This window comes from Engystomops pustulosus, chromosome 9 (genome assembly GCF_040894005.1).
Source record: "Engystomops pustulosus chromosome 9, aEngPut4.maternal, whole genome shotgun sequence".
NCBI lineage: Eukaryota > Metazoa > Chordata > Amphibia > Anura > Leptodactylidae > Engystomops > Engystomops pustulosus.
Genome location: NC_092419.1, coordinates 105,336,960 through 105,349,859, shown reverse-complemented (window position 1 = coordinate 105,349,859; position 12,900 = coordinate 105,336,960). Strand labels below are relative to the sequence as shown.

The following is a 12,900-nucleotide window of genomic DNA, read 5'->3' as shown; positions in this document are numbered from 1 at the left end:
TATGTACAAGAATATAACTACTATAATACTGCCCCCTATGTACAGGAATATAACTACTATAATACTGCCCTCTATGTACAAGAATATAACTACTATAATACTGTCCCTATGTACAGGAATATAACTACTATAATACTGCCCCCTATGTACAAGAATATAACTACTATAATACTGCCCCCTATGTACAGGAATATAACTACTATAATACTGCCCCCTATGTACAGGAATATAACTACTATAATACTACCCCCTATGTACAAGAATATAACTACTATAATACTGCCCCCTATGTACAGGAATATAACTACTATAATACTGCCCCCTATGTACAAGAATATAACTACTATAATACTGCCCCCTATGTACAGGAATATAACTACTATAATACTGCCCTCTATGTACAAGAATATAACTACTATAATACTACCCCCTATGTACAGGGAATATAACTACTATAATACTGCCCCCTATGTACAGGAATATAACTACTATAATACTGCCCCCTATGTACAGGAATATAGCTACTATAATACTGCTCGCTATGTACAAGAATATAACTACTATAATACTGCCCCTATGTACAAGAATATAACTACTATAATACTGCCCCCTATGTACAGGAATATAACTACTATAATACTGCCCCCTATGTACAGGAATATAACTACTATAATACTACCCCCTATGTACAAGAATATAACTACTATAATACTGCCCCCTATGTACAGGAATATAACTACTATAATACTGCCCCCTATGTACAAGAATATAACTACTATAATACTGCCCCCTATGTACAGGAATATAACTACTATAATACTGCCCTCTATGTACAAGAATATAACTACTATAATACTACCCCCTATGTACAGGGAATATAACTACTATAATACTGCCCCCTATGTACAGGAATATAACTACTATAATACTGCCCCCTATGTACAAGAATATAACTACTATAATACTGCTCCCTATGTACAAGAATATAACTACTATAATACTGCCCCCTATGTGCAAGAATATAACTACTATAATACTGCCCCCTATGTACAGGAATATAACTACTATAATACTGCTCCCTAGGTACAAGAATATAACTACTATAATACTGCCCCCTATGTACAGGAATATAACTACTATAATACTGCTCCCTATGTACAGGAATATAACTACTATAATACTGTCCCCTATGTACAAGAATATAACTACTATAATACTGCCCCCTATGTACAAGAATATAACTACTATAATACTGCCCCCTATGTAAAACAATATAAATACTATATGACATGGTGCACTCTCTGAGACGCCACCACTACCCCGGATGATTGTGGGTCAGTGTCAGTGAGTTACCGCTGGTCCAGCCAGGATGAGGATCTTGTGCATCTCCTGGGGGATGGAGTCTGGGAGGATTCTCCGGATCTTCTGTGCACATCCCGTGGTGTCTGGGTCCTGCTCGGTGCTGGGTTCTCTGCCGGGGACTATGGTGACTTGGCGGCTGGTGTCCTCCTCTTCCTCCCCGTTATCCATTCCTGTTGAGATATAAGAACAGGAAATGTGAGATATAAGAAACATAGGCAACCTTTTGTATTCCTCAAAGGAGGAGAAGAAACTATAACATCAAAATAGAGGTAAAATATATATAACAATCTTTAGTCACATAAATGTATATCACAACACATGGACATGGTGAAAATATGTCTATGGGGCTCATTTACTAAGGAATATCCGATGATTTCCAATGTACGCCGCATTTACAAGGTTTTTTTGGTGCACGCGATCGGATTTTGGCGAATCGGCGCCGACTTTCAAGCAACAGAAATCAAGGGGCGGACCGCCGGACGATCCGATTGAGCGCGGGATTTAACAATTTGTGTCGCAAGCCATGCACTCACATGCACCAGGAAGAAGAAGGTGAACTCCGGCGGACCTGAGCGGGGAAGAGACACAAGCAGGATATCCGGTGCAGGATCTACGTGGATCGCAGCACAGGGCAGGATCATCGGGGAACGCACCTCGGTGATCACGACTCGGACAGGTAAGTATATGTGCCCCTATGTGTTTTGATATACATTTATATATATTTTACCTGTAGTTTGATGTTATAGTTTTGCCTCATTTCTTCTCCTCCTTTGAGGAGTACAATAGGTTGCGTATATTTTGAGATTATCTGGGGCATTTGACCAGGTGGAATAATTTATACGGGGACCAAAAGTAATTTTTTTAGTAGGCTTTGCTCTCTCCGTTTTCCCTGTTTCTTTCCGTTTCTACTTTTTGATAATTTAAGAAACCTGTAGAGCTATAACTCCTAGCATCTCCTGACAGCCCTTTGTCCCTCATTATTCAGGATCCCGGAAAAGCTGGGTGCTTGCTAATATTGTGCTCTGCAGTTGTTTGTGTATTTTGCTTCTTTCCCTTTAAAAGTATCTGAGGGATTACAATGACCTTCCGAGGCCTCTTTTTAGTAGAACTGCCTGATCACATAAATCCCGGCCCTTGTCTGAGCCGCTGCTAAATATTCCTCATATGCGGCAATGATGGGAGCTGTAATCACAGGAGGGAAGGCCGACAGGACGCCTCAGGGAAGCTTTGGTTGTGGACTCTTGATCATGGAAGGTTGTCCTCACACTGCTGTGCTCTTAGCACTAAGCTGCTTCATAGCCTCTCCTCTCTGCTCTTAGTAAAAGCTGTAGCAGGTTTCTCATAGGCACCAAAAGCAGAGGAGAGGGCTCTGGAGCAGTTCCGTGTAGAGAATAAAGAGCACAGCACTGTGAGGACATGCCCACTGTGAACTTTGAGAAGCTACAATCCTGGAATATAAATCCATATTTTATAGTCCTGCTGCTACTAACAAAATACACAGAGGTCTGATTACACATCTCTCTGGGGTCTATTCCTAACACATAGCCATAGGTGCTGACAGTTTCCATGTAAGGAAGTGCAGATCGCCAAAACCCCACACCACTCCATTCACATGAGGAACTTGTGGTTCCTGGTACTTAAGGATCTTTCAGGTTTACAGACTTCTAGAGATCAGAAACGTATCCCCCATCATGTGCTGCCTGTTACCTGATCCCTAAGGCTTAGATCACACATTGGGGCAGATTTACTTACCCGATCCATTCGCGATCCAGCGGCGCGTTCTCTGCGCTGGATTCGGGTCCGGCCGGGATTTAATAAGGTAGTTCCTCCGCCGTCCACCAGGTGGCGCTGCTGCACTGAAAAGCATCTGAACGCACTGGAGTTCACCGGCTCGGGCTGAGCGAAGGTAAGCGCGTCCCGAGCGACACATTTTCCGTTCTTAAATGCGGCAGTTTTTCCGAATACGTCGGGTTTTCGTTCGGCCACGCCCCCAATTTTCGTCGCGCGCATGCCGGCGCCGATGCGCCACAATCCGATCGTGGGCGCCAAAATCCCGGGGCAATTCAGGTACAATCGGCGCAAATCGGAAATATTCGGGTAACACGTCGGGAAAACGCGAATCGGGCCCTTAGTAAATGACCCCCATTGCGTTTTGAAATGCATTACAACAGCGGAGGAGAGGTGATTTGACTGATTACATTACTGTTAACATTTGCATTTACAAAACGTGTTGTTAACGCATGCATTAACATCGTGTTTTTTAAATGCAAAGGTTAACAGTAATGCAATTAGCCAAATCACCTCTCCTCCGCTGTTGTAACGCATTTTAAAACACAACCAAAACGCAATGTGTAACCGCACCCATACAATAACAAAGCTGGTGCAGCACAATACTAGTGGTGACCGTCTCTGCATTGTCGAAGCCTGATTACCCCAGTGTATCTAAGCCGCCTTTGGAACATCCCCACCAGGGGGCGACAGCGGGGTGTGGCAAGAAGAGGGGGAGGCCAGGTGTGATGATGGTTCCCCTAAGGCACCCCAGGTGTTGGTGCCAGATCACTGAGAGGCCAGTGATGTTAGCAGCAGCCAAGGATCCAGACAGACAATGGGAGATGTTGTCAACTCACGGATCCTTTTTTGGGAGAGCAAATACAAGACTGGTAACAAACTTCTTCCTTTGAGGCTAACAAGGCTGGAAGTCGTCTAGAAGGCAGGAACAGAATATTCCTTCAGCCTGGATCCTTGGTAATCTTGGCAGGTAATCTGGGTCAGCAGCACAGAACAGCAGCATACAGTTCTATCAGCAACAGACTAAGAACCAAAAGGGCCCAGAGCTCCAGACAGAGTCTATATTTATAGACCTGCGCTGTCTAGACGCTGTGGGTTTCTGCTTAGCTGCAGGATATGTACATAAGTTGCATAGTTAATATTAAAACATTTATCCCTTAGGTTACAAACAGACATTTTGATACAATGATGCACATGTAGAGACCTATTCTGACCACTTGGTGGCGTTGTTGTACCATTCAGCCTATGCAGGGGATCAGGCGCATGACAGATCCTGGGAATATAGGGAGAAGGGCTTTATTACCAACTGAGCCGAAGCCTCCTGCCAAATCCATCCGGTGCCAGGGTCAACATAACAAATGTGCCACAATCACTCGATTCACTGCTATGGATTCCTAACCTTGTAGAGGTGAATTGGCTACCACTGCGATAGGTAACTACTGGTCCATGAGATCAACTCTCATGAGGCTACTGATAGTCACTGCTCAGGGGAAGGTATAGGCAAGGAGGGATCATTCTTCCTCAACCAGGAGCAGTAGCAGCAATCACTCATTGCCTATAGCTACTCTATTTCCTCCTTCCATGCTTCCTCCTCTAGCACATGAGCCAAGCCACCTCCCATATATTGCGCATGTGCTCAACTTGGTGGTGCAAATGGTGAATTAGGACTCACCGGTAATTCGGTTTCCATCTAGTCCTCCATGACGGCCCACTTGGAGGATGACCCTTGACCTCTGTAGGGACAGGAAGCAGAGAGGTTAAAAGCCTCCCCCCTCATCCTCCCGCCAGTGTCTACCAAATAACTACACCGGTGGAAGATACAACATAATTTTATTCTGCATGTTTTGTATTCACATACAAAGAATATCAACAAAGTTAGAGAAAAAAACCTGGGGGGGGGGGAAATATATAGGCCGTCATGGAGGACGTTTCCATAACGTCCCCCATCACCATTTCCATAACGTCCCCCATGACGGCCCACTTGGAGATCTACCAAATAAGTAGAATCAGGGCGGGACCACTGCCTGGAGCACCTTCCGACCAAAGGCGAGATCCTGTGAGTTAGGCAAGTCCAGCCGGTAGTGTTTAATGAAGGTGGATGAAGAAGACCACGTGGCAGCTCTGCAGATTTGCTCAAGAGAAGCGCCCCTTCTTTCCGCCCAGGAGGCAGATATGGCTCTGGTGGAGTGGGCTTTCAGGTTAGGAGGAACCTCTTTCCCTTGCTCTGTATAACACTTGGCTATGGCCATTTTTAACCATCTGGCTATCGTAGTCTTAGATGCCTTTACCCCTTTGTTCTTCCCCTGAAACTGAACAAAGAGATTGTGATCCTTGCGCCAGGACTCTGTGGCTTGTAAATAAGCTAAAACCAAGCGTCTTACATACAAGGAGTGCCACGCCATTTCCTTGCTTGAAGAGGGATTCCCGCAAAAGGATGGAAGGATTATTTCCTGATTCCTGTGAAAATCCGACACCACCTTGGGGACGAAACTCGGATCTGGAGTCAGAACTATCCTGTCGGGAAGAATGCACATATAATGCTCTCTAATAGAAATGGCTTGGAGTTCTCCTAACCTCCTAGCTGAAGTCTGGTCTTCGTCCTCTCCGGCGGCCTGGCATGTCGGGGCCCTCGCGTGGACGCGAGAAACTACGTTTCCCAGAAATCCCTCGTGGCCGATGACGACTTCCGGTCGTGACCGCGTGTCGTCCAGGATACACACTCGGACAGCGCGGATCACGGAGGTGGCCACCTGCAAGGGGGATGGGCTCCCCATAAAGGTATTTAAATCCTCTAAAGCGGGTAGTCAGTTGATCTGAGGTCTATGACATCAATTCGAGGTGTTGGCCGTCCCAGACAAAAAATGGCTGATGAGGCAGACTTGCCGGTTCACGTGAGTGGTGCTGTATGGCAGGTTATATCTTTTTGTGTATGGAGAACACCAAGTCATTATTTCTTTGCCTTCTTCCCCTAGGAGCAAGGGTCTAAGGGGAAAGGCAAAGAATATAAATCGGGCAAACCCGAGAAGTCTAGTAGAGAGAAACCTGAGTGTGGAGGCACATATTACATTTTTTAACAGGGATTTTACTTTTCTCAGGTTTCTCTCTACTAGACTTCTCGGGTTTGCCCGATTTATCTTCTTTGCCTTTCCCCTTAGACCCTTGCTCCTAGGGGAAGAAGGCAAAGAAATAATGACTTGGTGTTCTCCATACACAAAAAGATATAACCTGCCATACAGCACCACTCACGTGAACCGGGGGGTGGAGTAGGCCCAAGTCTGCCTCATCAGCCATTTTTTGTCTGGGACGGCCAACACCTCGAATCGATGTCATAGACCTCAGATCAACTGACTACCCGCTTTAGAGGATTTAAATACCTTTATGGTATTTGCAGGTGGCCACCTCCGTGATCCGCGCTGTCCGAGTGTGTATCCTGGACGACACGCGGTAACTTCCGGTCGCGACCGGAAGTCGTCATCGGCCACAAGGGATTTCTGGGAAACGTAGTTTCTCGCGTCCACGCGAGGGCCCCGACATGCCAGGCCGCCGGAGAGGACGAAAACCAGACCGATGCCGGATCCAGGGAGGGCCCGCACCGCCGAGCCAACCGAGGACCGTCCGGAGGGGAACTTAGACCGAATAACGTCCCCCTCCCCCCCACTAGGAGGAGAGAGACCCTCTCTTGACCTGACCCCTGTAGGGACAGGAAGACACTGGCGGGAGGATGAGGGGGGGAGGCTTTTAACCTCTCTGCTTCCTGTCCCTACAGAGGTCAAGGGTCATCCTCCAAGTGGGCCGTCATGGGGGACGTTATGGAAATATTATTATTTATTTACTTTATGTTACATCTGTGTCAGGGTCTTCTGCTGTCTGACTGAAAATGCGCCGAATATTATTTAGTCGGTAGTCTCAAATGTGGTCTATTACTGAACTGCTGCAACCTCTGGACCAGTAAGGGTTAAGGCTTGCGCACTCTCAGAGCTTCTAGTTGGATTCAGCCTTTACACTCCATATCTAATGGATCCTTTCCCTCCCTAAGTATGGTAATAGGATTACAAGAGGTCTCTGTCATCCAGCAGGGCAGAATCCCCTCCACTTGCAGGAATTGTCCAGCACTAGGAACATTTTCACAAATAAAACTTCAGCACGGAAAGAAAAAAACTTCAGGGGATGTGCCATCGGTAGCCGAGGCTCTTCAATGCCACCGGAAATTCTACAATATCCGACCACTTATTTGGTAAGAGGTCAGATCTGTTACGAACAGCTTTCCCAACATTAATTCAAATAAATTTGGTATATATAGAAAGGGGCTGGGTAGAGGATTATGGGGGCATGTTTGGTGGGGGTCTTTTTGGGGGTGTTTTTAAAGTCTTTATTTTATAAAATGTAGCTACCGTTAATCTTAACCAACATGACTGCTGACATTGTTGGGGGCAAGTAGCCAACTAGCACAACCTCCATTTCAGCTAAATGACAATGCAATCGCCCTTGGGGTTCTACCCTAACATCTAACTCTGGAAAGACAAGACCTAATTATAATAATCCCTCCTCTTTAGTAAGTGGAATAGGTTGAGTGGTAACAATGTGACAGCTTTTATTCTGTCACACAAACCGCGGACATTCCAAGAAATACACTTTCAATCTAATTGTTTGCCTCCTTCACATTATAAAAACACGCTCAATTTTGCTGGATGGAGCAAAGAATACACAACCCCCGTAGCCCGTAGTCTCTTTTTGAGGTCAATATAAGCTTTTTGAATCTCCTGTGGGTAATCTGGAAATAGTGTAATAAGAGAATTATTAAATTCCAGCTTTTCCGTCTATAGCAGATTTCTGAGGGAAGAGCCTGTATGGCGTCGCTCGGACCCTATTATGTCGATCTGTACTCGAGATTCAATCATTTTTGTGGCGAGATAGTTCTGTTGGGATTGAAACACGTGCCAGGGCGGTTCCTTCCATGTGCACTGCTATAATCTGATTTAAGGTATATACCATTATTCTTTATTGCAACTGCGCATTGCTGTTTCTGATTCATGGATTCTGGCATCTTATGCTTTGCACTGTGATAAACCAATTTATTATATTTCACGTTATGTGTCCGCTGCCCAGCACTTATGTTTTTGCTATTTAGCCGCCCACACTCTTTAATGTTTAACTTTTTAATTGTACCTAATAAACAATTTAATTTAGCTGTTGCTGGTATTGCTCAATGTTTTGTGATCAGTAGTGTCAGTACAGGATAAGTAATGTCACAGTGACTGCAGCAGAATAGTGAGTGCAGCTCTGGGGTATAATACAGGATGTAACTCAGGATCAGTACAGGATAAGTAATGTCATGTATGTACACAGTGACTGCACCAGCAGCAGAATAGTGAGTGCAGCTCTGGGGTATAATACAGGATGTAACTCAGGATCAGTACATGATAAGTAATGTCATGTATGTACACAGTGACTGCACCAGCAGCAGAATAGTGAGTGCAGCTCTGGAGTATAATACAGGATGTAACTCAGGATCAGTACAGTATAAGTAATGTCATGCATGCACACAGTGACTGCACCAGCAGCAGAATAGTGAGTGCAGCTCTGGGGTATAATACAGGATGTAACTCAGGATCAGTACAGGATACGTAATGTCATGTATGTACACAGTGACTGCACCAGCAGCAGAATAGTGAGTGTAGCTCTGGGGTATAATACAGGATGTAACTCAGGATCAGTACAGGATAAGTAATGTCATGTATGTACACAGTGACTGCACCAGCAGCAGAATAGTGAGTGCAGCTCTGGAGTATAATACAGGATGTAACTCAGGATCAGTACAGTATAAGTAATGTCATGCATGCACACAGTGACTGCACCAGCAGCAGAATAGTGAGTGCAGCTCTGGGGTATAATACAGGATGTGCCTGTCCTGGGTTATCTGTATAAATAGATCTGGATGTGGGTTTGATACTGAGGCGCGAAGTAGGAGTCACTGTAGTCCTTCTCTGTTTTTTTTTTTTTTTTTTTGCGGCCGCTCTTCCTCCCGGGTGCCGCACACTGATGACTGGCGCTCGGCCGCGGCTGATGACGTAACAGTGTGGGGCTTCCCGCCATCTCCATGGCAGCCAGGGACGCCGTCCTGCCCCGCGTGACCTCTCGGAACATCTCCGGGCCTGTATTATGCGGTCACGTGGTGCGGCTCCGCGTCTCTTATAGGCTGCTGAGCGGGGAGGGGGCGGGCGCAGGGACTGAGCTGTTACCAGAAGCGGAGGAGCCATGAGCCAACAGGGAGCAGCGCTACAGACCTACAACAACGAGCTGGTGAAATGTACGGGGCCCAGGACTATAACTCCCATTCTCTCTCCCCCCCCCCGCACCTGGACCATAACTCCCGTCCGACCCCCGCACCTGAATACTATAACTCCCATCTGACCCCTGCAACTGGACACTATAACACCCCCCCCCCCCCCGCAGACCCCCACACCTGGACCTTTTGGTTGGTCGCATTTAGTACTTTATACAACCCCATTTACCAGGACTCCCATCATGATCATCTCCCTGTGTGCCCCAAACTCCTGGTATTATGGGTGCGCCTCTTATTACACCCTCTTTCCTCCTGATGTCTCAGGTATAGAAGATCTCTGCAGCAAAAGAGATGAACTGAACCGTCAGATCCAACAAGAGGAGGAAGAGAAGAACAAGCTGCAGAATGACATCCGGATCCTCACCGAGAAACTGTCCCGGGTCAACGAGAGCCTCGCCCGGAAGATGGCCTCCAGGAACGAGTTTGATAAAACCATCGCAGAAACCCAGGCTGCATATATGAAGGTAGAGACTGGTACCAGAACCATGACCCATAATATGGGCACAACCGAGACTTTCAAACTATAACTAATTACTTTAATACTGCCCCCTATGTACAGGAATTTACCTACTATAATACTGCCCCCTATGTATGAGAATATAACTACTATACTACTGCCCCCTATGTACAAGAATATAACTACTATAATACTGCCCCCTATGTACAAGAATATAACTACTATACTACTGCCCCCTATGTACAGGAATATAACTACTATAATACTGCCCCCTATGTACAGGAATTTACCTACTATAATACTGCCCCCTATGTATGAGAATATAACTACTATAATACTGCCCCCTATGTACAGGAATATAACTACTATAATACTGCCTCCTATGTACAAGAATATAACAACTATAATACTGCCCCCTATGTACAGGAATATAACTACTATAATACTGCCCCCTATGTACAGGAATATAACTACTATAATACTGCCCCCTATGTACAGGAATATAACTACTATAATACTGCCCCCTATGTACAGGGATATAACTACTATAATACTGCCCCCTATGTACAGGGATATAACTACTATAATACTGCCCCCTATGTACAGGGATATAACTACTATAATACTGCCCCCTATGTACAGGGATATAACTACTATAATACTGCCCCCTATGTACAGGGATATAACTACTATAATACTGCCCCCTATGTACAAGAATATAACTAGTATAATACTGTCCCCTATGTACAGGAATATAACTAGTATAATACTGTCCCCTATGTACAGGAATATAACTACTATAATACTGCCCCTATGTACAGGAATATAACTACTATAATACAGCCCCCTATGTACAAGAATATAACTACTATAATACTGCCCCCTATGTACAGGGATATAACTACTATAATACTGCCCCCTATGTACAAGAATATAACTACTATAATACTCCCCCTATGTACAAGAATATAACTGCTATAATACTGCCCCCTATGTACAGGAATGTAACTACTATAATACTGCCCCCTATGTACAAGAATATAACTACTATAATACTGCCCCCTATGTACAAGAATATAACTACTATAATACTGCCCCCTATGTACAAGAATATAACTACTATAATACTGCCCCCTATGTACAAGAATATAACTGCTATAATACTGCCCCCTATGTACAGGAATGTAACTACTATAATACTCCCCCTATGTACAAGAATGTAACTACTATAATACTGCCCCCTATGTACAGGAATGTAACTACTATAATACTGCCCCCTATGTACAAGAATATAACTACTATAATACTGCCCCCTATGTACAAGAATATAACTACTATAATACTGCCCCCTATGTACAAGAATATAACTACTATAATACTGCCCCCTATGTACAAGAATATAACTACTATAATACTGCCACCTATGTACAAGAATATAACTACTATAATACTGCCACCTATGTACAAGAATATAACTACTATAATACTGCCCCCTATGTACAGGGATATAACTACTATAATACTGCCCCCCTATGTACAAGAATATAACTACTATAATACTCCCCCTATGTACAAGAATATAACTACTATAATACTGCCCCCTATGTACAAGAATATAACTACTATAATACTGCCCCCTATGTACAAGAATATAACTACTATAATACTGCCCCCTATGTACAAGAATATAACTACTATAATACTGCCCCCTATGTACAGGGATATAACTACTATAATACTGCCCCCCTATGTACAAGAATATAACTACTATAATACTCCCCCTATGTACAAGAATATAACTACTATAATACTGCCCCCTATGTACAGGAATGTAACTACTATAATACTGCCCCCTATGTACAAGAATATAACTACTATAATACTGCCCCCTATGTACAAGAATATAACTACTATAATACTGCCCCCTATGTACAAGAATATAACTACTATAATACTGCCACCTATGTACAAGAATATAACTACTATAATACTGCCACCTATGTACAAGAATATAACTACTATAATACTGCCCCCTATGTACAGGGATATAACTACTATAATACTGCCCCCCTATGTACAAGAATATAACTACTATAATACTCCCCCTATGTACAAGAATATAACTACTATAATACTGCCTCCTATGTACAAGAATATAACTACTATAATACTGCCCCCTATGTACAGGAATATAACTACTATAATACTGCCCCCTATGTACAAGAATATAACTACTATAATACTGCCCCCTATGTACAAGAATATAACTACTATAATACTGCCTCCTATGTACAAGAATATAACTACTATAATACTGCCTCCTATGTACAGGGATATAACTACTATAATACTGCTCCCTATGTACAGGGATATAACTACTATAATACTGCCCCCTATGTACAGGAATATAACTACTATAATACTGCCCCCTATGTACAAGACTATAACTACTATAATACTGCCTCCTATGTACAAGAATATAACTACTATAATACTGCCTCCTATGTACAAGAATATAACTACTATAATACTGCCCCCTATGTACAGGAATATAACTACTATAATACTGCCCCCTATGTACAGGGATATAAATACTATAATACTGCCCCCTATGTACAGGAATAGATCTGCTATGACACCTCTACAGAGTTTGGTGTCTTCACTTCTCTTTTCTGGATTTTTCGCAGATCCTGGAGAGTTCTCAGACGTTACTGAATGTTTTGAAGAGGGAAGCAGGAAATCTTGGAAAATCCACTGAAGTCCGTGGAAATCCCCCAAGCACGTGAGGGGGAGATATTCGACATGGGAATGAGCGGATACAGATTATGTATTATAGTATTTTTATATTGTGTAATAAAGAGGGCGGAGCCTGTGCGGGTGTCGGGGGATCCTTATCCTGCACCTCTGAGGACCCCTTTATTACAACCTCTTATATCAAGACTGGGACACA

At 43.9% G+C, this 12,900-nt stretch overlaps 2 protein-coding genes across 2 annotated transcripts in view; one reads left to right on the top strand and one right to left on the bottom strand.

Annotated features, from left to right (window-relative positions):
- LOC140077790 (multidrug and toxin extrusion protein 1-like) overlaps positions 1 to 4,171 on the bottom strand; it is a 33,723-nt gene extending 29,552 nt beyond the window's left edge. The window contains exons 1-2 of the mRNA XM_072125267.1: positions 3,990 to 4,171; positions 1,354 to 1,532 (exon numbers count right to left, since the gene is read on the bottom strand). Coding sequence (XP_071981368.1) covers positions 1,354 to 1,530 — 177 coding nt within the window. The 5' untranslated portion in view covers positions 1,531 to 1,532; positions 3,990 to 4,171. The remainder of the gene's footprint in view (positions 1 to 1,353; positions 1,533 to 3,989) is intronic.
- A 5,153-nt stretch (positions 4,172 to 9,324) lies between these two features.
- Positions 9,325 to 12,882, top strand: SSNA1 (SS nuclear autoantigen 1). The gene is made up of 3 exons (XM_072125264.1): positions 9,325 to 9,457; positions 9,758 to 9,957; positions 12,638 to 12,882. The coding sequence occupies exons 1-3, from the start codon at positions 9,406 to 9,408 to the stop codon at positions 12,734 to 12,736; spliced, it is 351 nt and encodes a 116-aa protein (XP_071981365.1). The 5' UTR covers positions 9,325 to 9,405; the 3' UTR covers positions 12,737 to 12,882.
- Positions 12,883 to 12,900: the final 18 nt, after the last annotated feature.